This window comes from Fistularia commersonii, chromosome 15, assembly GCF_037954325.1.
Source record: "Fistularia commersonii isolate RoL2024-O1a breed Wild chromosome 15, RoL_Fcom_v1.0, whole genome shotgun sequence".
Lineage (NCBI taxonomy): Eukaryota > Metazoa > Chordata > Actinopteri > Syngnathiformes > Fistulariidae > Fistularia > Fistularia commersonii.
This window is the reverse complement of record NC_141298.1, coordinates 1,083,339-1,104,337: the sequence shown is the minus strand read 5'-3', so window position 1 is coordinate 1,104,337 and position 20,999 is coordinate 1,083,339. Positions and strand designations below refer to the sequence as shown.

Here is a 20,999-nt window from a genome sequence, read left to right as displayed (position 1 = left end):
ACTCGTGCCAATTCATTCCCACCAAATAAGATGATATCTTACACTGTTATTATCAGCTGCATGAGTTACAACAATTGGATGTTTAAAGCAATTATTCAATATGACATTAATAGAACAATGGTCACAAGACCTGATAATGACTAATGATGCAAAGACAGAACATGCCCCACCTCCCACAACCCCTCCTGTGACACAAACATTTGCTTTTGATTTCCATCTATGCAAATTTCCGTGGGGAAATATATAGACGTAAGCAAGAATTACTTAAGTTACAATTTTTTTTTTTTTTTTCCCCGAGGAAGATAATTAGCTGGATAACAATAGAAATCCGAGTGGGCATGCAACATGGTGGTTCTGACCACATTTCATGTAAATGAATTTGATTGAAATACTGTTGCTTAAGATAAAATGTAACCTTTACATCATATATTGTAGATCAGGGGCTCTCAATAAATAATTTATCAGATTCACAGTAATTGGTGCTCCAAAGTATATTAATGTTTGCCATTAACATAAGTAATAGTGCCTGGCACACATAAAGGAATTGCTACCTTATTTTCTTGCCCTTCCATCACTGATTCGTACTTAAATACAATACTAAAATACAATTCTGCCTCAGCACTGACTGCTTACTTTCTACTCCTCTCACTTTCTTCTTTTCTCCTGACAAGTAATGTTCTAATTCAACATGATTCTACTTGCTTGTGTGGCTTCACTAGCAATTGTGATTCCCAATACTTTTTTTTAAGTGCAACTCTATAATTTCTGCAGCCCTACGGGCTTTATTGAACAGCTTCACACCTTTGAAGTCCACCACTCAAAGCCATCTGTGAACACTTCTCACAATGATCTAGTCGAAAGTGAGACAAACCTTATTCTGAAGTAATTAAGAATTTGCCCCATGCATTAAATTGTGTTCAGAAGTTATTCTGCAAAGATACTTAAGTAGATGCAACATGTGAGGTGCTTTAAATTTGTGTTATTCAGTATGCTTCTATATATATAGTACATTTATAGATAGTATCTGTATCAATGTATTTTATTTTATTTTTTTTATCCTTACTTTTGTCACGATTTAATACAAGACTCCGCACCAATTGAGATGAACTGAGATGGAACTCAAAAAATGAATTTACTTTGGTAGACCCAAAGTAAACTCATTTTTTGAGTAGCAGCAGGTGACTCGAAGACAGGTGAGTGCAGGAATGGCAGAGGGACATGGGCACCAACCGATGGGGCCGGGAACTCAGGGAGACAAGGTTGTACCACTATGGCCAGGCTAGATGGCACTAGCATCCACCGTCAGGGCAGGGGACACAGGAAGAGCTTGGCCAGTACCATGAGACCAGGTAGGAGAACAATGAGGTTTCGAAGGCCTGGCCAAAGAACCGCTGGAAGGTCTCGCCTGGCATTGAGGGAATCCTGTCAGTGGCCCTGGAGAGAGAAGGAAGATGGAACAGGAGTGGGGGCATACACAGAAAGAGACTGGGAAGATTTAGCTCCCGTACAGACTCAGAAGGGGGCCCATCTTCAACAGCAAAAGGCAACGGCGCCCAGAGAACTCAAAGGGGGTCAGCAAAAGGCAATGACGCTCATGAACAAGCCCAGGACGATTGACAGTAAAGGGCACAGAAGAAAGTTCTGTAGAAAGGTGTCTTTTAATCCTTCACCGATTGCTGGTATTTAGCAACACCTAGGAGTCCTTTTACCAAGCACGGCTATGACAAGTGAAGCTGTGCGAGGAGGTGGAGCCATGATAGCTTTACACTGAACAGTTGTTTTTCAAAATTCCTGTCATGGCCTCCCAGTTGCGTTTCGCACAAGTATCATGTATTTTTTTCTCTTTGTGTTCAACACAAATTATTATAAATAAAGATTAAACCTAGTAAAAAAAATTAATGAGCATGGCAATTTATACCTATGAATTTATATTTATATACTACTTTTATTCTTATTTTTATAAATTCAAAAGCCACAAGATACTGACAAAAAACTCCCATCATATAAAGTTCAGATTAGTTTTTCTTGAACCAAATCTTCCAGTACTAGGTTTTCTTAAAACAATCATATGCTACTTATATGTGACTCCCATAATGAAAAATACATACATTTTCTCTTTTTAACAGTCAGGGTTTTATTTCGTTCAAATGTATATATATTTATCATGTATATGTTTTAAATGTTTATAAAAGAGGTCTAGCATGACTTCAGCTGTGAGCAGCAATAGGCCCAGGGAAAGCAAACCATTCCCCTGGCAGGGGTCATCCATTTTTTAATGACCAAAGATGTCAAAAAATTAGTTTTCCCCTCAGTGTTACTGCTGCATCCTTATCTTATTTATCATTCCAAGCATGAGAAGAGTCCTGTTCATATTCGACTAACCATTTACTGAAATTAGTCATTTAACCCAGTGTCTGTCATTTCAATCGGTTTTCTTGTGAGAGTGCCTTTGTCTCTGTCCGCTCATTTCCAGCAATGCTATTTCACTTGGTTGGATTAACTAGGCAGGAGAGAAATTAAAATCAATCACGGCTTTTCAGTTGGTCAGATTCATTTGATACTTACTCATTATATTTCTTTTTTAGCACATCGCTCCATATTCTGTTTGTTTCATTCATAATGTACATAGGTAAATGTATGAAATTAGGAGACTTACTGAGTGTGACGAGTTTCCTAAAATTTGGAGATCCAGAAAATGAAAATAAAAAGTTTATGACTTACAATAACAGTAAATATTACTATGCTTTTTGCATGCCTTATTCATACTCCTTGTTTGCCCTCCCAAAACCCTTCACATATAGCAATCAGATAAATGCCAATTGTATCATCTTAGTCATGCACTGACACATTCCAAAGGGATCATATCTATGTTGTCCTTGACAAAATATAGCATTTATCATGCACATGACACCTGCTGTATTTTGTCGTTGAGTTGGGACCACTTTTCATTAGTGTAAGCCTGTGCTTCTGTTGGTTCCTTAATGTTCAAGACATATTTATTACAGTTCCTCTATGCCACTTGACATTAGACTGTCTATTTGTGACTGTGTTGATCAGGGGTGTAACTGGCCTCTACCATTTATTATTCTATCTGTGTTACTTCTTGCCTTTTCAAAATGTTCAAAAGAGAAAGAGAGAGCAAGAGAGAAATAGAGAATAGCCCCTTTGTTTCAGCAAATGCATTTCCTTTGAGTCCCCAATGTAACATCTTGAATCTCTCTTACAGTACCCTATCTCTTGTACCTGTCACAGTAAAGATTATGTAGATTTCTCACCATAATTTAATACAAGCACTTTTGCTGTCTCCTTGTTGACCGGACAAGTAATCTTAACAATTATGTTGTTTTCTTCTTGCTTGTTTATTTATGTATTATTTTTTTTTACATTTTCCTGGAGACTGGACACATGAGTGAAGTGCTGAGTGGATCCAAGTGGTCATCTGTGGCTTTGTTATTTCTGCTGTGCTATCAACACACCAATGTTCTTCAGTAAACAATTCATAAAGAAAGTGGATTTGAGACACAACATTTGCAGCTGATAATATTGAATCCTGTGCAGTCATTACACAACACATTACACAAAAAAACATTATTTTACTTTGTAAACATTTGTAAGTATTTGAACACAAATTACCTAAGTTGAATGCACATTCATAACTGGTATTCATCAGGTGGTCAAGTGGAATCCTACTTGACAGATCTCTAGTTCTGTGTTGAAGTGTGCTTTAGGCAAGTAAGCCACTTATTCATATTAATGTTGCACCATCAGTGTATGGATGTATGTGGGGTTAGTGGTGCATCTCCTCTGGGTAGGTGTGAATGCATGTGTGCCTGTGTGTGCTTGCATGACAGCGTGCGCAACTGTGCATGCATGACTGTGTACGTGCCTGCATGCAACAGAAAAAGGAACACACCATATAAGCCTAGAGATGCAAGCTGTTAGTAACAGAATGATGTGTCCTCATTCCGTTAGTACTGTTGTGGCCAAATTGTAAGAGGTTGTCTTGTATAAAACTGATGACATCATCATCAGTCCACATAAGGATCCTCACTGTGCCAACTACAGTTGCTCTTTCCTGAGCATCCTGCAATTCAAAAGGAGCCTTTCTTTACAACTGGTAGCATTCCTTTGTCTTTATCACCAGATATAATCATGTAGTAAAACACATACATGTTTTAATGCACAATTGAAGACTTCACATGTAATTAACATAGCTCGTGTCATAAACCAATGGGCTGTGAAGCAGATTAATATTTGCAAGTGAATGGAGCCCCTGTCTCCCATTAGATGTAATTAAGGTTAACAACTAAGCTCAGACCAGAAAACATCACCAAGCAGGAGCCAGTGAGCATTGTAATTAGGGAACACTTTCCAAGTTAAAGTAAGTGCATTTTGTTCCCTAACTTTACACTTATAACCCTCTATGTTTGTTTATTTAAAGTGAGCACAGCTGTCAAGTATCTCAGCCTGGGAGCGGTGAGTATTCAAATATTCACAAGTCTTTATCAAATACAAATAAGACATTTTGGTGCCAAAACTCAGATGTTTCGATCATAGTAGCAAATTTGTCATTCTTTATCATTATTTTATCTGTTTGTAAGCATCTTGAACATACAGTATTGCTTTCCAATTGCGGTGCCCTCAGGATTCGTTGATATGAAGTTTACTAGATGAATGATCTCACATTAAACTGAATAAACAAACTGCAGAGACTAATTAATTTAAAAAGAACTGGCTTGTGTTCATATTTATTTTCACAGCCTCCAACCCCAGTGGCAGGCCGTGGATTTTACACCTAGGCATTCAGTAGTGCTCCGAATGCAGCCTCAGGGCGGCACTGGCCCGTGTCTCTCCAAGCCTGCCTTGGGGGGGCACGGAGCAGTGTCTCCCTGTGCCGGTCCCAAGCCCGGATAAATGCAGAGGGTTGTGTCAGGAAGGGCATCCGGCGTAAAACTTTTGCCAAAACCAAACATACGAGTCAACTATAGCCATATCATACCAGATCGGTCATGGACCGGGTTAACAACGACCGCTGTTGGTACGGATGACCTACAGGGCACTAATGGAAATTGGGCTACTGTGGGTCGAAGAACAAGAACAAGAAGAAGAGGAGGAGTGCGTGTTCGGAAGCAGAGAGAGGAGGAAAGGGAAGAACCTGGGACTGAGAGTAGGGACTTTGAATATTCGGACTATGGCAGGAAAAGGTAGAGAGTTGGTCGACATGATGCAGAGAAGGAAGGTGGATATACTGTGTGTCCAGGAGACCAGGTGGAAAGGTAGTAAGGCTAGAAGCTTAGGAGAAGGCTTTAAGTTCTCCTATTATGGTATTGACAAGAAGAGAAATTGTATAGGAGTTATCTTAAAGGAGGAGTTAGTTTTGAACGTCCTAGAGGTGAAAAGAATATCAGATAGACTTATGAGTCTGAAACTGGAAATTTAAGGTGTGATGCTCAATGTTGTTATTGGCTATGCCCCGCAGGTGGGATGTGAATCTGAAGAGAAGGAGAAGTTCTGGAATGAGTTAGATGAAGTGATGAAGAATATTCCCAGAAATGAGAGAGTGGTATTTGGAGCAGACTTCAATGGACATGTTGGTGAAGACAATAGAGGGGATGAAGAAATGATGGGCAGATTTGGTATCCAGGATAGGAATGCAGAGGGACAGATGGTGGTAGATTTTGCAAAAAGGATGGAAATGGCTGTAGGGAACACCTTTTTCTAGAAAAAACAGGAACATAGGGTAACTTATAAGAGTGGAGGTAGGAGCACGCAGGTAGACTACATCTTGTATAGACGAGGTAACCTGAAAGAGATCGGTGACTGCAACGTAGTTCTAGGTGAGAATGTAGCCAGACAGCATAGCATGGTGGTTGTAGGATGACTCTGGTGACAAGGAAGATCAAGAGGACGAAGGCAGAGTAGAGGACAAAGTGGTGGAAGCTGAAAAGGGATGAGTGTTGTATGGTTTTCAGGGAGGAGTTGAGAAAGGCATTAAGTGGTCAGGGTGAGCTTCCAGATGATTGGACAACAACAACTAGTGTTATCAGGGAGACAGGTAGAAGAGTACTTGGTTTGTCATCTGGTTTGTCTACTTTGACCTGGTTTGTCAAACTAGATAAGGAGACTTTGTGCTGGAATGAGGAAGTGCAGGAGTATATACAGAGAAAGTGGTTAGCAAAGAAGAAGTGGGATACTGAGAGGACTGAAGAGAACAGACAGGAGTTCAGGGAGATGTGGCGAAAGGTAAAGATAGAGGTAGCAAAGGCAAAACAAAGAGCGCGCGATGACTTGTATGCTCGGTTGGATAGTAAGGAGGGTGATAATGATCTATACAGGTTGGCGAAACAGAGAGATAAAGATGGAAAGGATGTACAACAGGTCCGGGTGATAAAGGACAGAGAGGGAAATGTATTGACAGATGCTAGAAGAGTGATGGAAAGATGGAAAGAGTACCTTGAAGGACATGATGAATGTGGAAAATGAAAGAGAGGCAAGGGTAGAAGAGGTGACTATTGTAGACCACAAAGAAGCACAAATTAGTAAAAGTGAAGTGAGGAAGACATCGAAGAGGATGAAGATTTGAAAAGCAGCTGGTCCTGATGATGTACCTGTGGAGGTGTGGAAGTGTCTGGGAGAGGCAGCGGTAGATTTTCTGACTAGATTATTCAACAGGATCTTAGAGAGTGAGAAGATGCCTGAAGAATGGAGACAAAGTGTGATGGTGCCTATTTTTAAGAATAAAGGGGGTGTGCAGAATTGTAGCAACTATAGAGGGATAAAGTTGATGAGCCATACAATGAAGTTATGGGAAAGAGTAGTGGAAACTAGATGGAGAGCAGAAGTCAGCATTTGTGAACAGCAGTAAGGGTTCATGCCTAGGAAGAGTACTACGGATGCAGTATTTGCGTTGAGAATGCTAATAGAAAACTACAGAGAAGGCCAGAGGGAGCTGCATTGGGGTTTTGTAGACCTAGAAAAAGCATATGACAGGATGCCAAGAGAGGAGCTCTGGTATTGTATGAGGAAGTCTGGAGTCGCAGAGAAGTATGTTAAACAGGTGCAGGACATGTATACTCGCTGTGAGACATTGGTACGGTGTGCTGTAGGGATAACAGAGAAGTTCAAGGTGGAGGTGGGACTCCATCAGGGATCAGCTCTGAGCCCCTTCTTGTTTGCAATGGTGATGGACAGGCTGAAAGATGAGGTTAGACAAGAATCCCCATGGACCATGATGTTTGCGGATGACATTGTGATCTGTAGAGAGAGCAGACAACAGGTAGAGGAAAATCTAGAGAGGTGGAGGTATGCTCTGGAAAGGAGAGGAATAAAGGTCAGTGGCAGCAAGACAGAATATATGTGTGTGAATGAGAGGAACTCGGGTGAAACGGTGAGGCAACAGGTAGTGGAGATCAAGAAGCTGGAGGATTTCCACTCTTCATCCTCTTCAATGCCTTCCTCACTTCACTTTTACTAATTTTTGCTACTTTGTGATCTACAATAGTCACCTCTTCTACCCTTGCCTCTCTTTCATTTTCCACATTCATCAGTTCTTCAAAGTACTCTTTCCATCTTCCCATCACTCTTCTAGCATCTGTCAATACATTTCCCTCTCTGTCCTTTATCACCCGGACCTGTTGTACATCCTTTCCATCTTTATCTCTCTGTTTCGCCAACCTGTATAGATCATTCTCACCCTCCTTACTATCCAACCGAGCATACAAGTCATCATAAGCCCTTTGTTTTGCCTTTGCTACCTCTATCTTTACCTTTCGCCGCACCTCCCTGAACTCCTGTCTGTTCTCTTCAGTCCTCTCAGTATCCCACTTCTTCTTCGCTAACCGCTTTCTCTGGATATACTCCTGCACTTCCTCATTCCACCACCAAGTCTCCTTATCTACTTTCCTCCCAGATGACACACCAAGTACTCTTCTACCTGTCTCCCTGATAACACTAGCTGTAGTTGTCCAATCATCTGGAAGCTCTCCCTGACCACCCAGACCCTTTCTCAACTCCTCCCTGAAAACCATGCAACACTCCTCCCTTTTCAGCTTTCACCATTTTGTCCTCTGCGCTGCCTTTGTCCTCTTCATCTTCCTTGTCACCAGAGTCATCCTACAAACCACCATCCTATGCTGTCTGGCCACTCTCTTACCTACAACTACTTTGCAGTCACTGATCTCTTTCAAGTTACCTCATCTATACAAGATGTAGTCTACCTGCGTGCTCCTACCTCCGCTCTTATAAGTTACCCTATGTTCCTGTTTTTTTCTGGAAAAAGGTGTTCACTACAGCCATTTCCATCCTTTTTGCAAAATCTACCACCATCTGTCCCTCTGCATTCCTATCCTGGATACCAAATCTGCCCATCACTTCTTCATCCCCTCTATTGCCTTCACCGACATGTCCATTGAAGTCTGCACCAATGACCACTCTCATTTCTGGAAATATTCTGCATCACTTCATCTAACTCATTCCAGAACTTCTCCTTCTCTTCAGATTCACATCCCACCTGCGGGGCATAGCCACTAACAACATTGAGCATCACACCTTAAATTTCCAGTTTCAGACTCATAAGTCTATCTGACATTCTTTTCACCTCTAGGACGTTCCTAACAAACTCCTCCTTCAAGATAACTCCTACTCCATTTCTCTTCTTGTCAGTACCATAATAGTACAACTTAAAGCCTGCTCCTAAGCTTCTAGCCTTACTACCTTTCCACCTGGTCTCCTGGACACACAGTATATCCACCTTCCTTCTCTGCATCATGTCCACCAACTCTCTACCTTTTCCTGTCATAGTCCCAACATTCAAAGTCCCTACTCTCAGTCCCAGGCTCTTTCCTTTCCTCCTCTCTCTCTGCTTCCGAACACGCACTCCTCCTCTTCTTCTTGTTCTTGTTCTTCGACCCACAGTAGCCCAATTTCCATTAGTACCCTGTAGGTCATCAGTACCAATGGCGGTCGTTGTTAACCCGGTCCGCGACCGATCCGGTATGGTATGGTATATATTTTGGTTGTCTCGCATATTTGGTTTTGGCAAAAGTTTTACGCCGGATGCCCTTCCTGACGCAACCCTCTGCATTTATCCGGGCTTGGGACCGGCACAGGGAGACACTGCTCCGTGCCCTCCCAAGGCAGGCTTGGAGAGGCACGGGCCAGTGCCGCCCTGAGGCTGCATTAGAAATAAAAATAAACTATATACTATAAAGTGTCTCAGTGAAACTATAAAGTGACTTAGTAAGCAGTGATAAAACTATAAGTGTCTTAGTAACAAGTGAGGTAAGGAGTGCACATAGTATGATAGAAGGGAAAATTGTAGTGTAGCTGTTATGAGATGAGATGAAATATTGCACAGTGTAGCTGTTATGAGATGAAATATTGCACAGTTTCTGAATATTGCACAGGACCACTGTGCAATGGTGCTGTTACAACGAACAAAAGACAGTAGGCAGAACTAGAGGTTGCAGAGATGAAGATGTTGAGGTTCTCTTTGGGAGTGACCAGGATGGATAGGACCAGGAATGAGTCTCAGAGGAACATCACATTTTAGATGTTTTGGAGAGAAGGTCAGAGGAGATGTCATGTACAGAGGAGGGATATAGAATATATTGGTAGACGGATGCTGGAATTTGGGCTGCCAGGCAAGAGGTCTCGAGGAAGACCAAAGAGAAGATTTATGGACATAGTGAGAGAGGATATGAAGGTAGTTGTTGCTAGAGAGGAGGATACAGAGAATAGGGTTAGATGGAGAAAGTTGACTCGCTGTGGGGACCCCTAACAGGAAAAGCCGAAAGAAGACAAGAGGTCTCGAGGAAGACCAAAGAGTAGATATATGGATGTAGTGAGAGAGGATATGAAGGTAGTTTTTGTGAGAGAGGATACTGTCACGGGACGCGGGGGCGGACTTGGGCAGGGAACCACACCTTCGAGGCAGGAATCAGGGTTGAAGCACTTTATTTAGACAGGGTGTCTCAGGTAGGCAATTCCCTGGCCCCGAGACAGTCGCGCAAGGCTGGGTCTCACCAGGATGGGCCCCAGGCAGGGTGAAGGCAGGACGGGCCCCAGGCAGGATCTCAGGCTGGGTCTAGGCAGGATCAGGGTCCAAAGGGGGTTCTCACAGTGTCGGGGCCCAGTCATGACAGGGGCCCACAGTGGTCGCTGTTGTTGGGCAACCATACTCCTCCGGCACCAGGCAGAGCGTGCTGCTGCCCTTTATAGGGCTCTTGATTAGCGCCCGCTGCTGCAGCTTGCACCAATTACGAATTGAACCCAGCCGTGTGTCCTCTCGGCAGCAGAGAGGAGATCCTGACAGACACAGAGAATAGGGGTAGATGGAGAAGGTTGATCCGCTGTGGCGACCCCTGAAGGGAAAAGCTGAAAGAAGAAGAAGAAGAAGAAGAGCCTTCAGTAGTGCTCCAAATCAACCCCCCCCCCCCCCCCAATAATTAGTCTATGGCTATAAAAAAACATCTTATTATGCAGAAATGAAGTATTAAGAGAGGTGCATTGCAGATAGATAACTCGTGTAGTGTTAAAATTCGCCCGCAGGAACGCATCATGTAACGACAAAGGCTTCCACTGACAACCCCCGTGTTTAAACAATCACGCACCACGTGGCTGTGTCCGGAGCACAGCGCAGCACCACAGGTGCGCAAATTCCAAGAGCGTCTAAAACAAGTCCTTATTATGAAGTCAACCCAACCATTGAGGCGATGGTATAAATTGACCGTGCCTCCTTGGCTTGGGCCCAGAACCTCCTCACCTGCACATCCACTGGTCACATCTCAGCGGGTGTCCAGAAAGGGAGAACGATCCTCTTGGGTTGACATTCATTCTGGCCCGGGATATCTCGTGCCTGGGATATCTTGTAAGTATATTTCCTGACATTGAATAAACCATTCTTGCTTGATCAGTTCCTGACCATTGTGACGTTTTTCCCTGAATGAAATCTAAACACACCGGGACAAAGTCTAGTCCTGTGGCGGGTGCCAGAAAAACGGACAGTAGCCACAATACTGTAAATGCCTTTTTAGCAAACAGCTGGGACACATAAAAAACACCAATAATAACCTGATAGATGTTCAATATTATTTAGGAAACTAGTAGCATTTTACTCACCAAAATTCTCATCATTTGTAGACAAAATCCATCCTCCTTTCTTTCTTCAAATAGAGTTCAGTTATTCTGTCGTACAGATTATCCGTGTGCCTCAGCTCCAAGCACTCCCAGCAATACAATTTGCAGTGTACCTCAGAGCCTGTGAGCCATGGGTACCGGTCGTAGTTTGTGGCTTGAAAATGTCGGACAAATCCTTTTCCTGGTTGTGACACGTTTGTTAGCTTGTTGCCCGACCTTTCTTTACTATGTCCAGCTTTTTTTCAAAACTCCATCTAGAAAATGGGTTTAACACTATATTAGCAACTAAATCTGTTTCCTCCCCTCCTGCAGCCATTGTGGGTTGACAAAACTGAAATTAAACAAACACAACTATATCTCTGTTCGCAGCTCTCTAGTACGCATCTCCTCGCTAATACACTTGTCCACTCTCTGACTATCCAATTAGAGGGTGTGAATACGCTGATGTCGCTGTAGCCTGCTAGAAGGCTTTGATGTTGCCAACTCAAAATATGATTGGTTGAAGCGACAGCGTCATCAACACTTATTTTTTTGCGTAAATGGCTTGCAGAACCGATTTTGCAGCCCCCTCGGCAGATTTCTTTGACTTTGACCCTGCCTGGCAACAGATGATGGCTAAAATGTCATTGGTTAAATGCTTTAATATGAAGATGCATGTCTGGAAGCGGCACAACCAGGGGAAAAGCTATGAAAGGAGGTGAACAGACCATTTTGAAATATTTAATAATTATTCATGAAAAAAATATAATTAACATCTGTGATTCAGATATTTTTTAGGCCAGCAGAGAAGGCCTTGCAGGCCCTGACAGCCCACCACTGACCAACCCAAATTGCACATATAAAATGTTTGTCCTGAGGAGATTATGAGTCATTTTAAACCAATTGGCAATATGAAATGCAGTTCAACAGGAAAAACTCACAACTATTGTGAGTTAGTGCTGCTGCATTACTGTTATCTGCAAATGGGTCTGGGGGAATGAAGATAGGAGACTCCGTCAAAGGCCTTCTTCAAAGCGCCAAAGACCTGCTCACATTCAGGTGTTCAGGAGAAACCACTATCTTTTTCCTGTCTGTCTCAGTCAAGTATAATTCTTCACAGTACGATTAACCTCTGCCTCAAGCGCAGAAATCCCAACACAAGTAACATCCACTACCTCCTCTTTGACTGTCAGATGAGTTCAACTCCCCTTGTAGTTGGAGCACACTCTCTGATCCCCCTTTTTAAAAAGGGGATCGCCACCTCATATACCCGCTGGGCCCTGCCACTGAAAAGCTTTTTTGACTGCTTGAGCAACTTCAGGTTGGTCTGGTTGGTCTAGGTGGGTCTGCTCCAGAGTCTTGGAAGTATCTTGGAAGTAAGATGTGGTTGTAGCTCTGCCGGAAGTGTGAGTGCCCTCAGACTGGGGACTCTGCCAGACATTCCCAGCATATCTTCATGTTACGTTTGGGTCTGCCTGGTCAGACTGCCATCCTCCCCCACCATCGGAGCTAGCTCACCACCAGGTGGTGATCAGTTGACAGCTCTGCCCCTCTTCACCCAGGTGTATAGAGTATGGGCTGGAGGACCCTAAATTAAGTTGACAGAAACCTCCAAAGGTGGTAAAATGACTGAGGGTAGATCTGTAGAGCTAGGATTTCCAGACTGACAAACTGTTGATGTTGGACGAACTGGAAATAGTGGGGGTGGGCAAGAAGCAGAAGACACACATAGTTGTGGGTGTTGCAATTCAAGCAAACAGCAAGATCAAGAAAAAGAGCATAAGAAGTTGGAATTATACCAGGCCATTGAGGAGGAGTTGGCGAAGAAATTAGTGAAAGTAAAGGCAAAAGTGGTCCAAGCAGTGATCATCTCACATGGAGAATTAACCCCTAAGCTGGTTTGAGCAGAGTTGAGGGAAAACATCTGAGATATCTGTCCAGAGAGTTGAACTAACTTTAATGCATAATATGTTCAATAAGCACCCGCCAATTGATTACTAAATTTTCCATCCATATTCAACAATACAGTAGATCTCCATTTAATTTGAATTAAAAAAATCCCAGGCAAACTTCATTATGCACACTGGTTGCAGGCTTTACAGGATAGGGGATGCCTGAGGGCATCATGTGGTGCATGAAACAAATATAACCTCTTCTGTATGTTTATTAATTGATACTGGATAAACAGCACCATTTATTTATTCATCAATGCTAGTTCTCATTAACATGTTTTAGGATACCCTTGGTTTTTGCATTTGAGTCATCCAGGGCCTTCACTCTCTCATGAGGCTCAGTCATAGCAGCACTGGATTCTGTCTTCTCATTTTAAGCAATGACCACTTTCTTTCATGCAACATTAATTTAGTTCCAGCCACTCAATGATGCTTTTTGATGCACACTAATTGCCGAGCCCATTTTTACAAGAACCCAATTTAAGATTTTTCATGAAGAATGGCAGCATGTCATAGTGGAAGGGTTTTGCAATAAAGAGAAAAGCGATTGAATTTGAGATACATTGAAGTAGCACAAGGTTTTACTGAGTCAGTATTCATAGAACAGAAATTGAATGGGAAAATAATTATGATTTACTTCGGAGGTGTCATTCAAAAACTTCAAAACACCATCACAAGCTTGAAACTTATTTCAGGAAACAATTGTGCAAGAAATTACTTTTTCATGTTCCCCCAGAAGGAATAGGACTGGATTGCAAAATATCAGAGAAGAACATTGAGATCAAACACAATTATTTACTAGCTGGAACTCGGCTTATTGATGCCATGTAGAATATAATACATAAGAATAGGAGCATACACACACACACACACACACACACACACACACACACACACACACACGCACACACACACACAGGTGTGAAGCATGTATCTGTTGTACCACTTTGAAGCCTAGTTAAAAGATTTTGTTTTTTTTTAATTTGTCTTTGCCTTAAATCGCAATGCAGTTCATGAATACAGCAAAATAGCCCTGGATCCTGCTGTTACCCATGACTAAATTGTAGTTGTTAATTGTCATGTTTTTTTTTTTTTGGTTTTGGAGGACATTTATCAAGGGAATAGTTTTGACTGGCATCCTACATATTAGAATTCAACAGCCGACTCCCAGTCTCTATCGTCTGACTTATCAATAATCTTGTATGTTCAACAAAAATGGGAATAGAACGCGAGTCTCCCATGCCAAGACTGTTGTGTTGGGAGCCATACACCACAACCTCCTTAAGTGCATTTTCTCACTATTGACAGCTTCTTTTTTCTGAATTTCTGTGGTCATCAGCTCTCTGCGCACCAGATGACATATGTCACCTAAAAGTCAAAAAACCTTGTTTTCACTGTTAACATCTCTGACTTATTCTGCCATTTTTCTTTGGAAGAAAGTCTGTTAATGGCCTAAGGCACCTTGTGGACTGCAAGACCCTTCATTTCAGATCATAGAAATCAGTTTGAATAGTATTTCATAAAATATAACATATATTTTCAATGTGTTTCACAAGAAAAATGTCAATCTTATATTATATATTATATTATATCTGGTCACATGGAATTTTATGTTAAGTGTTGATATTGCCCAGTTGAAATGATCTTCTGGGCCTGGGTATACTCTGCAATGAACTTTATGATAGTCAGGATTGCAAATGTGCGGCTGCAAATGTGATCTCAAGTGACTTTTTTCATCTGTGAACAAGGAGCCTTCATGCTTTGAGGCAGGAGTGTTAACCATTCCACCACAAAATCAGAATAAACTTTATTTATCTCTGAGGGACAATTGGGAGGCACACGGTGTAGCAGCATCAAATTATGAGCATCAAAATAAATAATAATAAATTACTGCACAGAAATTGTCCAAATTGTGCCATTGGTAAGAGACTGCGAGGTAAGCTGCGCTCAGCAGTTATATAATAAATATATCAGTAGTTGCCAGGAATGGAAGAGTTGGACAGCTCTGGGGTCAAAGGTTGCTCTTCTCTGGGTGTTTGAATGAAGGGAGCCACTCAAAGGCTGGATGTAAGATGTTGGACTGATTTGTGAGCATCTTTTTGGCTGTTTCTAAAATTTGGCTATCATGGAAGGGGGAGAGACGTCTGAGGGGTTGGCCAATTATTTTGGAGCAGACTAAGGTGTTGCGCTCCAGGCGATTCCTGTCGTGTTGGTTGACGGAACGGAACCAGCAAGTGAAGGAGAAAGCCTCTGCCAGTTGCCTCTGCCTGCTGGAGAACGTGATGACAATGTCTTTAGTCTTGCTTACATTCAGCTTTGTGAGGGACTGGACAATAGGGACAGTGTCGTCAGTAAACTTAACCAGGTGGAAGACCTTTTGGGTGGATCTACAGTTGTCAGCGCAGAGGACGAAGACCAGGGGAGACAGGATACAGCCATGCAGTGAGCTACTGGAGTTGAAGTGGGTGTGGGAGAGGACATTGTTCACCAGCACCCTCTTGGATCTGTTGGTGAGGAAGCCGATGATCTACTTAATGAGTTGGTAATTGAGGTAGAAACGGGCCAACAGCTTCTCCGCCAATAAGTATGTTTGCGGGGGTGTTAAAGGCTGAGGAGAAGTCATCAAACAGGAGCCTTGGTGTGTTGTGGGGGGGTTTCCAGGTGTCTGTGTATGGAGTCAAGTGCCAGCTTCTTTGAATTTAACAGAAGTAAATTATACTTTGACATGTCTTTACATAAAGTACACTTCCAGTACATCCTCCTTTCAGTTGGATGATTGTGATTTTATTTGACTGTTTTAGAAACTAATTTATTCTGTTGCTTCATGTTGAAGACTGGATGTTGGATGTTAGGTATTTTTAGTATAAAGAAGGGGGACAAATGTTCCCTCTATGTTTGTGTAGAAGTCAATAATGTAATATGCTGGAAGCTCTGGCCTAAAACCATTGAGGTCAGCTCCATTTTCATATACCCAAAGGATTTCCCCTAATGAAATTTGTAAGAAGTACTACACCCATTTACTCCAGTCTTCTCCATCTTTGTCACTGTGAATCTGCTTTCCAAAAATGCAGCAGCCAGTGTCTGTGGACTCAAGCAGCACTCTACTGAAACACTAACTTTATCCCTTTCAGGTGACATATATAGACTGCAGTGCCAACCAATATAACAGTGTGAGGTTTATAAAAGAAGAGGGTGCAATTGATGGCTTGAAACAGTCTGAAGCCAAGTCTGAGGGAGGACGGGGGGGTGCAATTAATCCTGCCTGACCATTAAAGATGTTTCCTCACTACAATAGAGAAGGAAAGAGGGTCCATCAGTAATGTCAAAATGTAAGAATCATGCAAAGATGTAGACAGAGAACGCTCCACCTCCTAATTCCACCCATTAATCACCTGTCTGCAGACCATTCTCCGAAGACAAGCAAAAGGTTCATCTTTGCTAATTACTGTAGTTGAAGGAAGGCTCTCCTCATCTTATCCCTCTGCTGTCTGCTTTTTTGCTCAGTCACTTAACCAATAGCTTGCCCTCATGTCCTCTTCCTCCTCTCAGGCCGTCTCCACTGTCTGACTCTTCAGCTTTTAGTGAACAGACATATCTTTTGGGCACAGATACATCTGGCATCCAATGTGAAATAAATACATTATAGCCTCTAAAAGGGGAATGGCTGGTCAGCGATGCAGTCTGCCACCTCAGCTCACATATCGGCTTTTCTTAAAGCCAGGAGCATCAGATTTCTTCAGAATTAATGAAAAAGCCCTAGGCCTCCATGCATTTTCTTTTTTTGGAGAAAGGTTTTATAGGTTATATTATTTTTACTGTGGAGAAAGCTGGGGGTTTGATGACTTCATTTTGAGAAGTAGTCATATCATGATATAACATCAAGACTTGAACCAGTTTTCCTACTCAATTTGATGAATGTCTAACTTCATATACTGTAAAAGCAGTGAAAGAATCTGCAGGTATTTTTCTCCATTATTCATTTAATTAAGTGCAATTGCTTTGTATCACCCCTTGGTAGAATTCTCCTCCTCTCCTTGCTCCCCTGCTTGTCACCTTTCATATGAATGGAGATGCATTTGAGAGCGGAGGGCAAACAGTGGTTTGTTCAGCCCAAAAGAAACCCCAGGCTGTGTTTGTTCCTTTTTTGGCAAGATGTACTAAACCTGTGGCCGATTTCTACATCAGCGCATGTCACCACCCTCCTACACTTATTTGCAGAAAACTTGAATTGAATCATTCATTCATAAACATAAAGGAATAGATATACGGTCAGAAAACTGATACTTGCTTACATTAGAAACTTGCACATATGTTTGGCTGTCATGCAACTAATAAGTAACATAAGTCCATCATCATGTTTTCACAAATGCTCTCTATATAACCCATTACAATTGAAGGTATTCTCAAATTGCATTTTGAAGTTAAAAAAAAAAAAAAAACTAAAATGAATGAACATTGCTAAACTTCAACCAAATGTCTGTGGAGGTAAATAAAGCTGGTCTGTTGATTTGGAGTTTGTGCTCATATATCTTGACAGGGTAAATCTTTGATACAAAATCTTGCTGAACTGACATAACAAACATAACTAATTGTATGTCTGAGCCTCACAGCAGGTTTCTTCAAATTACAAATGTCTCCCATGTTTTGTCTTCCCAGCTGGCAATAACACTGGAGCCTAATCCTGACGATGAGGGGACGAAAATAAGTGTAAGTGCTGGAACATGTGAAAAGTTTGTTTTCATTCTGCTTTTTTAATTCAGTTTAATACATATATTTAATATAAAAATACATATGTTTAATACATATATATATATATATATATATATGTGTGTGTGTGTGTGTGTGTGTGTGTATACACACACACACACACACACACACACACATATATATGCACACACATATATACACACACACACACACACACACACAAACATATATATATATATAACTATATAAAGAGAGAGAGAGAGAAAGAGAGAGAGAAAGATTAATAAATCGATTGATTTATATTTATTTATTTATCTATTTTTTTAGCCAAACAATCTAGCTAGAATGACAGACACTGAGTACATACAGTAGCTGGAATAGTTGAACAGCCGCGTAAAATGCTTCAAATTCATTGAGGAGTTAAAGAAATCATCATTTATGATGTTGTGACTTGTAGCAAATCTAGAGATAGTTTGAATATATTAAATATATTATCTGTGATGTCTCAATTCAGCAGAAGAAAATGCATTTCAGTTTTGAATACATATATATTTGAATATATATACATATATATATATATATATATATATATATGTATACACACACACACACACACACACAGACAGTTAGGCACAGAAATATTTGTACAATGACACAAGTTTTGCTATTTTAGTTGTTTCCAAAAACATATTCAGGAGACACTTATATAATCAATATGAGCAGTATCAATGTAATGCAGACTCTCAGCTGTAATTTGAGAGTTTTCATATCCAAATTATATGTATATATATATATATATATATATATATATATTTATTGTCTATTTTATACTGTTTTATATTTGTATTGTCCAGGACTACAGATGGAAATTAGCTATGAGCTATAATCTTGTACAAACATCTCTGCCTCTGCTTAATGTATTTGTACACTGTCCCAATAAACTTCTAAGCAAACAAACAAACAAATTGTAGCAAGGGTTTAGGAATCACAGCTCTTTGATATGTAGCTGCCCCCATTTTCCAAGGGACCAAAAGTAATTTGATAATTTACACAGAAAGCTGAAAAAACTAACAAGGCTGCATGGGTACTTCCCTCAGTAACCTGTCATCAATTAAGCTGTGAAAAGGTCTGGAGTTGATTCTAGATGTGGCATTTGCATTTGGAAGCTGTTGCTGTGAACACACAGCGTGCGGTCAAAGGTCTCAATGGAGGTGAAACAGACCATCCTAAGGCTGAAAAAAAGAAATCCATTGGAGAGATAGCAGAAATGTTAAGAGTGGCCAAATCAACAGTTCGGTACATTCTGAGAAAAAAAGACTGCATTGGTGAGCTTGGGAACTCAAAAAGGCTTGGACATAGACGGAAGACACCAGTGGTGAGTGATCACAGAATCCTTTCAGTGGTGAAGAAAAACCCCTTCACAATATCCACTCAAGTGAAGAACACTCTCCAGGAAGTAGGTGCATCAGTATCTTAGTCTACCATAAAGATGAGAGTAAATACTAAGGATTCACCAAAAGGTGCAAACCATTCATCAGCCTCAAAAATTGAAAGGCCAATATTGACTTTGCCAGAAAGCACCTGAAGAAGCTGGTCCAGTTCTGGAACAACATTCTTTGGACAGATGAGACTAAGATCAAAATGATGGGAAGAAGAAATTTTGGAAAAGAATTGGAAGAGCTCATGAGCCTAAGCGCACCACATCTTCTGTAAAACATGATGGAGGCAGTGTCATGGCATCGGTGTTCATGGCACCCAATGGCACTGGGTGACTTGTGTTTATTGATAATGTGACAAAAGGCAGAAGCAGCCAAATGAATTGTGAAGTGCAGAAGGATATACTTTTTGCTCAGATTTAGCCAAATGCCACAAAGTTGATTCACAGTACAGATGGACAATGATCCAAAACATACTGCAGAAGCAACCTCGGAGTTTTTTAAAGCAAAGAAGTGGAATACTCTGCAATGACCGAGTAAATTACCAGATCTCAACCCAATGGAGCTTGCATCTCACTTGCTCAAAACAAAACCTCAGACAGAAAGACCCACAAACAGGCAACAACTGAGGACAGCTGTAGTAAAGGCCTGGCAAAGAATCACAAAGGAGGAAACCTAACGTTTGGTGATGTCCATGGGTGCCAGACTTCAGGCAATCATTGCGTACAAGCATGCAGAGTCCAAATCATTAAGATTGTGTCATTGCCCAAAAATTTCTGGGCCTACCTGTGTGTGTGTGTGTGTGTGTGTGGGTGTGGGTGTGTGTGTGTGTGGGTGTGTGTGTGTGTGTGTGTGGGTGTGTGTGTGTGTGGGTGTGGGTGTGTGTGTGTGTGGGTGTGTGTGTGTGTGTGTGTGTGTGTGTGTGTGTGTGTGTGTGTGGGTGTTGAATTTCCTTCACTGTAAAATAACTGATATGAGTCATAGCGGAAATATTTTGATAAAATCTTGTAAAAATAAAAAAAAAGTTCCAGTCTTAAGGAATATATGTTTCTCTCAGTAGCCTTTTCAATTTCAACCAAAGGAGTTTAACAGCCATGGCTGATCGGCTTGAAACAAGAGAAACCCTTGTGTTAGGATAGGGCAACTCCAAGGCTCGGTTGTCTATGTTACAGTAAGAGTCAGATATAGTTTATAAATATCTCCATTCTATACATTGTGTTCAATTTATGCAAATCACATGAGTACATTAACCAGGGTTTGGTTACAACAGCAAATCTTGACTTTACTTGCTGGCAGTCAAGTTAATATTTATCATGAAATGAGTGCCCTCCCCAACCCCCCGGTGATTGATATACATTATAGTAATTTAATTTCTTACAGAACAGAAAAAAAGATGCATTTTAATCCCACTTCCATGTGCGCTGTGGAACTTCCTCAGTGCTCAAGTTCCAGGTGTACAGATTACACTGACGCAACATGTGATGGCATGATCAGCTAAGCGGATGAGACTCTGACAGTCAGTTGGAAACTTAAATATAACAAACCTCCAGATGAATTGATATATAAACAATATGTTGTTTTTTGCACTTAAGGGAGGAAGATGTACGCATATCAAAGTAGCATCTCCACCCTCCTTTACCATCTTGACACTAACCATGTGGAGCTAGCATGCAGGTCAATAATGTTAATTTTGCTGCAGAGGAATTGTAACTGACCATCAAAATGTGCATTGCTGTGGACTATAGCCCACTCACCGTGGTAAAGGATGAGGGGTTACAAGAGGGGCTAC

The 20,999-nt window shown here is 41.3% G+C and overlaps 1 protein-coding gene across 1 annotated transcript in view; it reads left to right on the top strand.

Annotated features, from left to right (window-relative positions):
* vstm2a (V-set and transmembrane domain containing 2A) overlaps positions 1-20,999 on the top strand; it is a 106,174-nt gene that overhangs the window by 53,332 nt on the left and 31,843 nt on the right. The window contains exon 3 of the mRNA XM_086160826.1: positions 17,724-17,774. Within this exon, the coding sequence (XP_086016952.1) occupies positions 17,724-17,774 (51 nt within the window). The remainder of the gene's footprint in view (positions 1-17,723; positions 17,775-20,999) is intronic.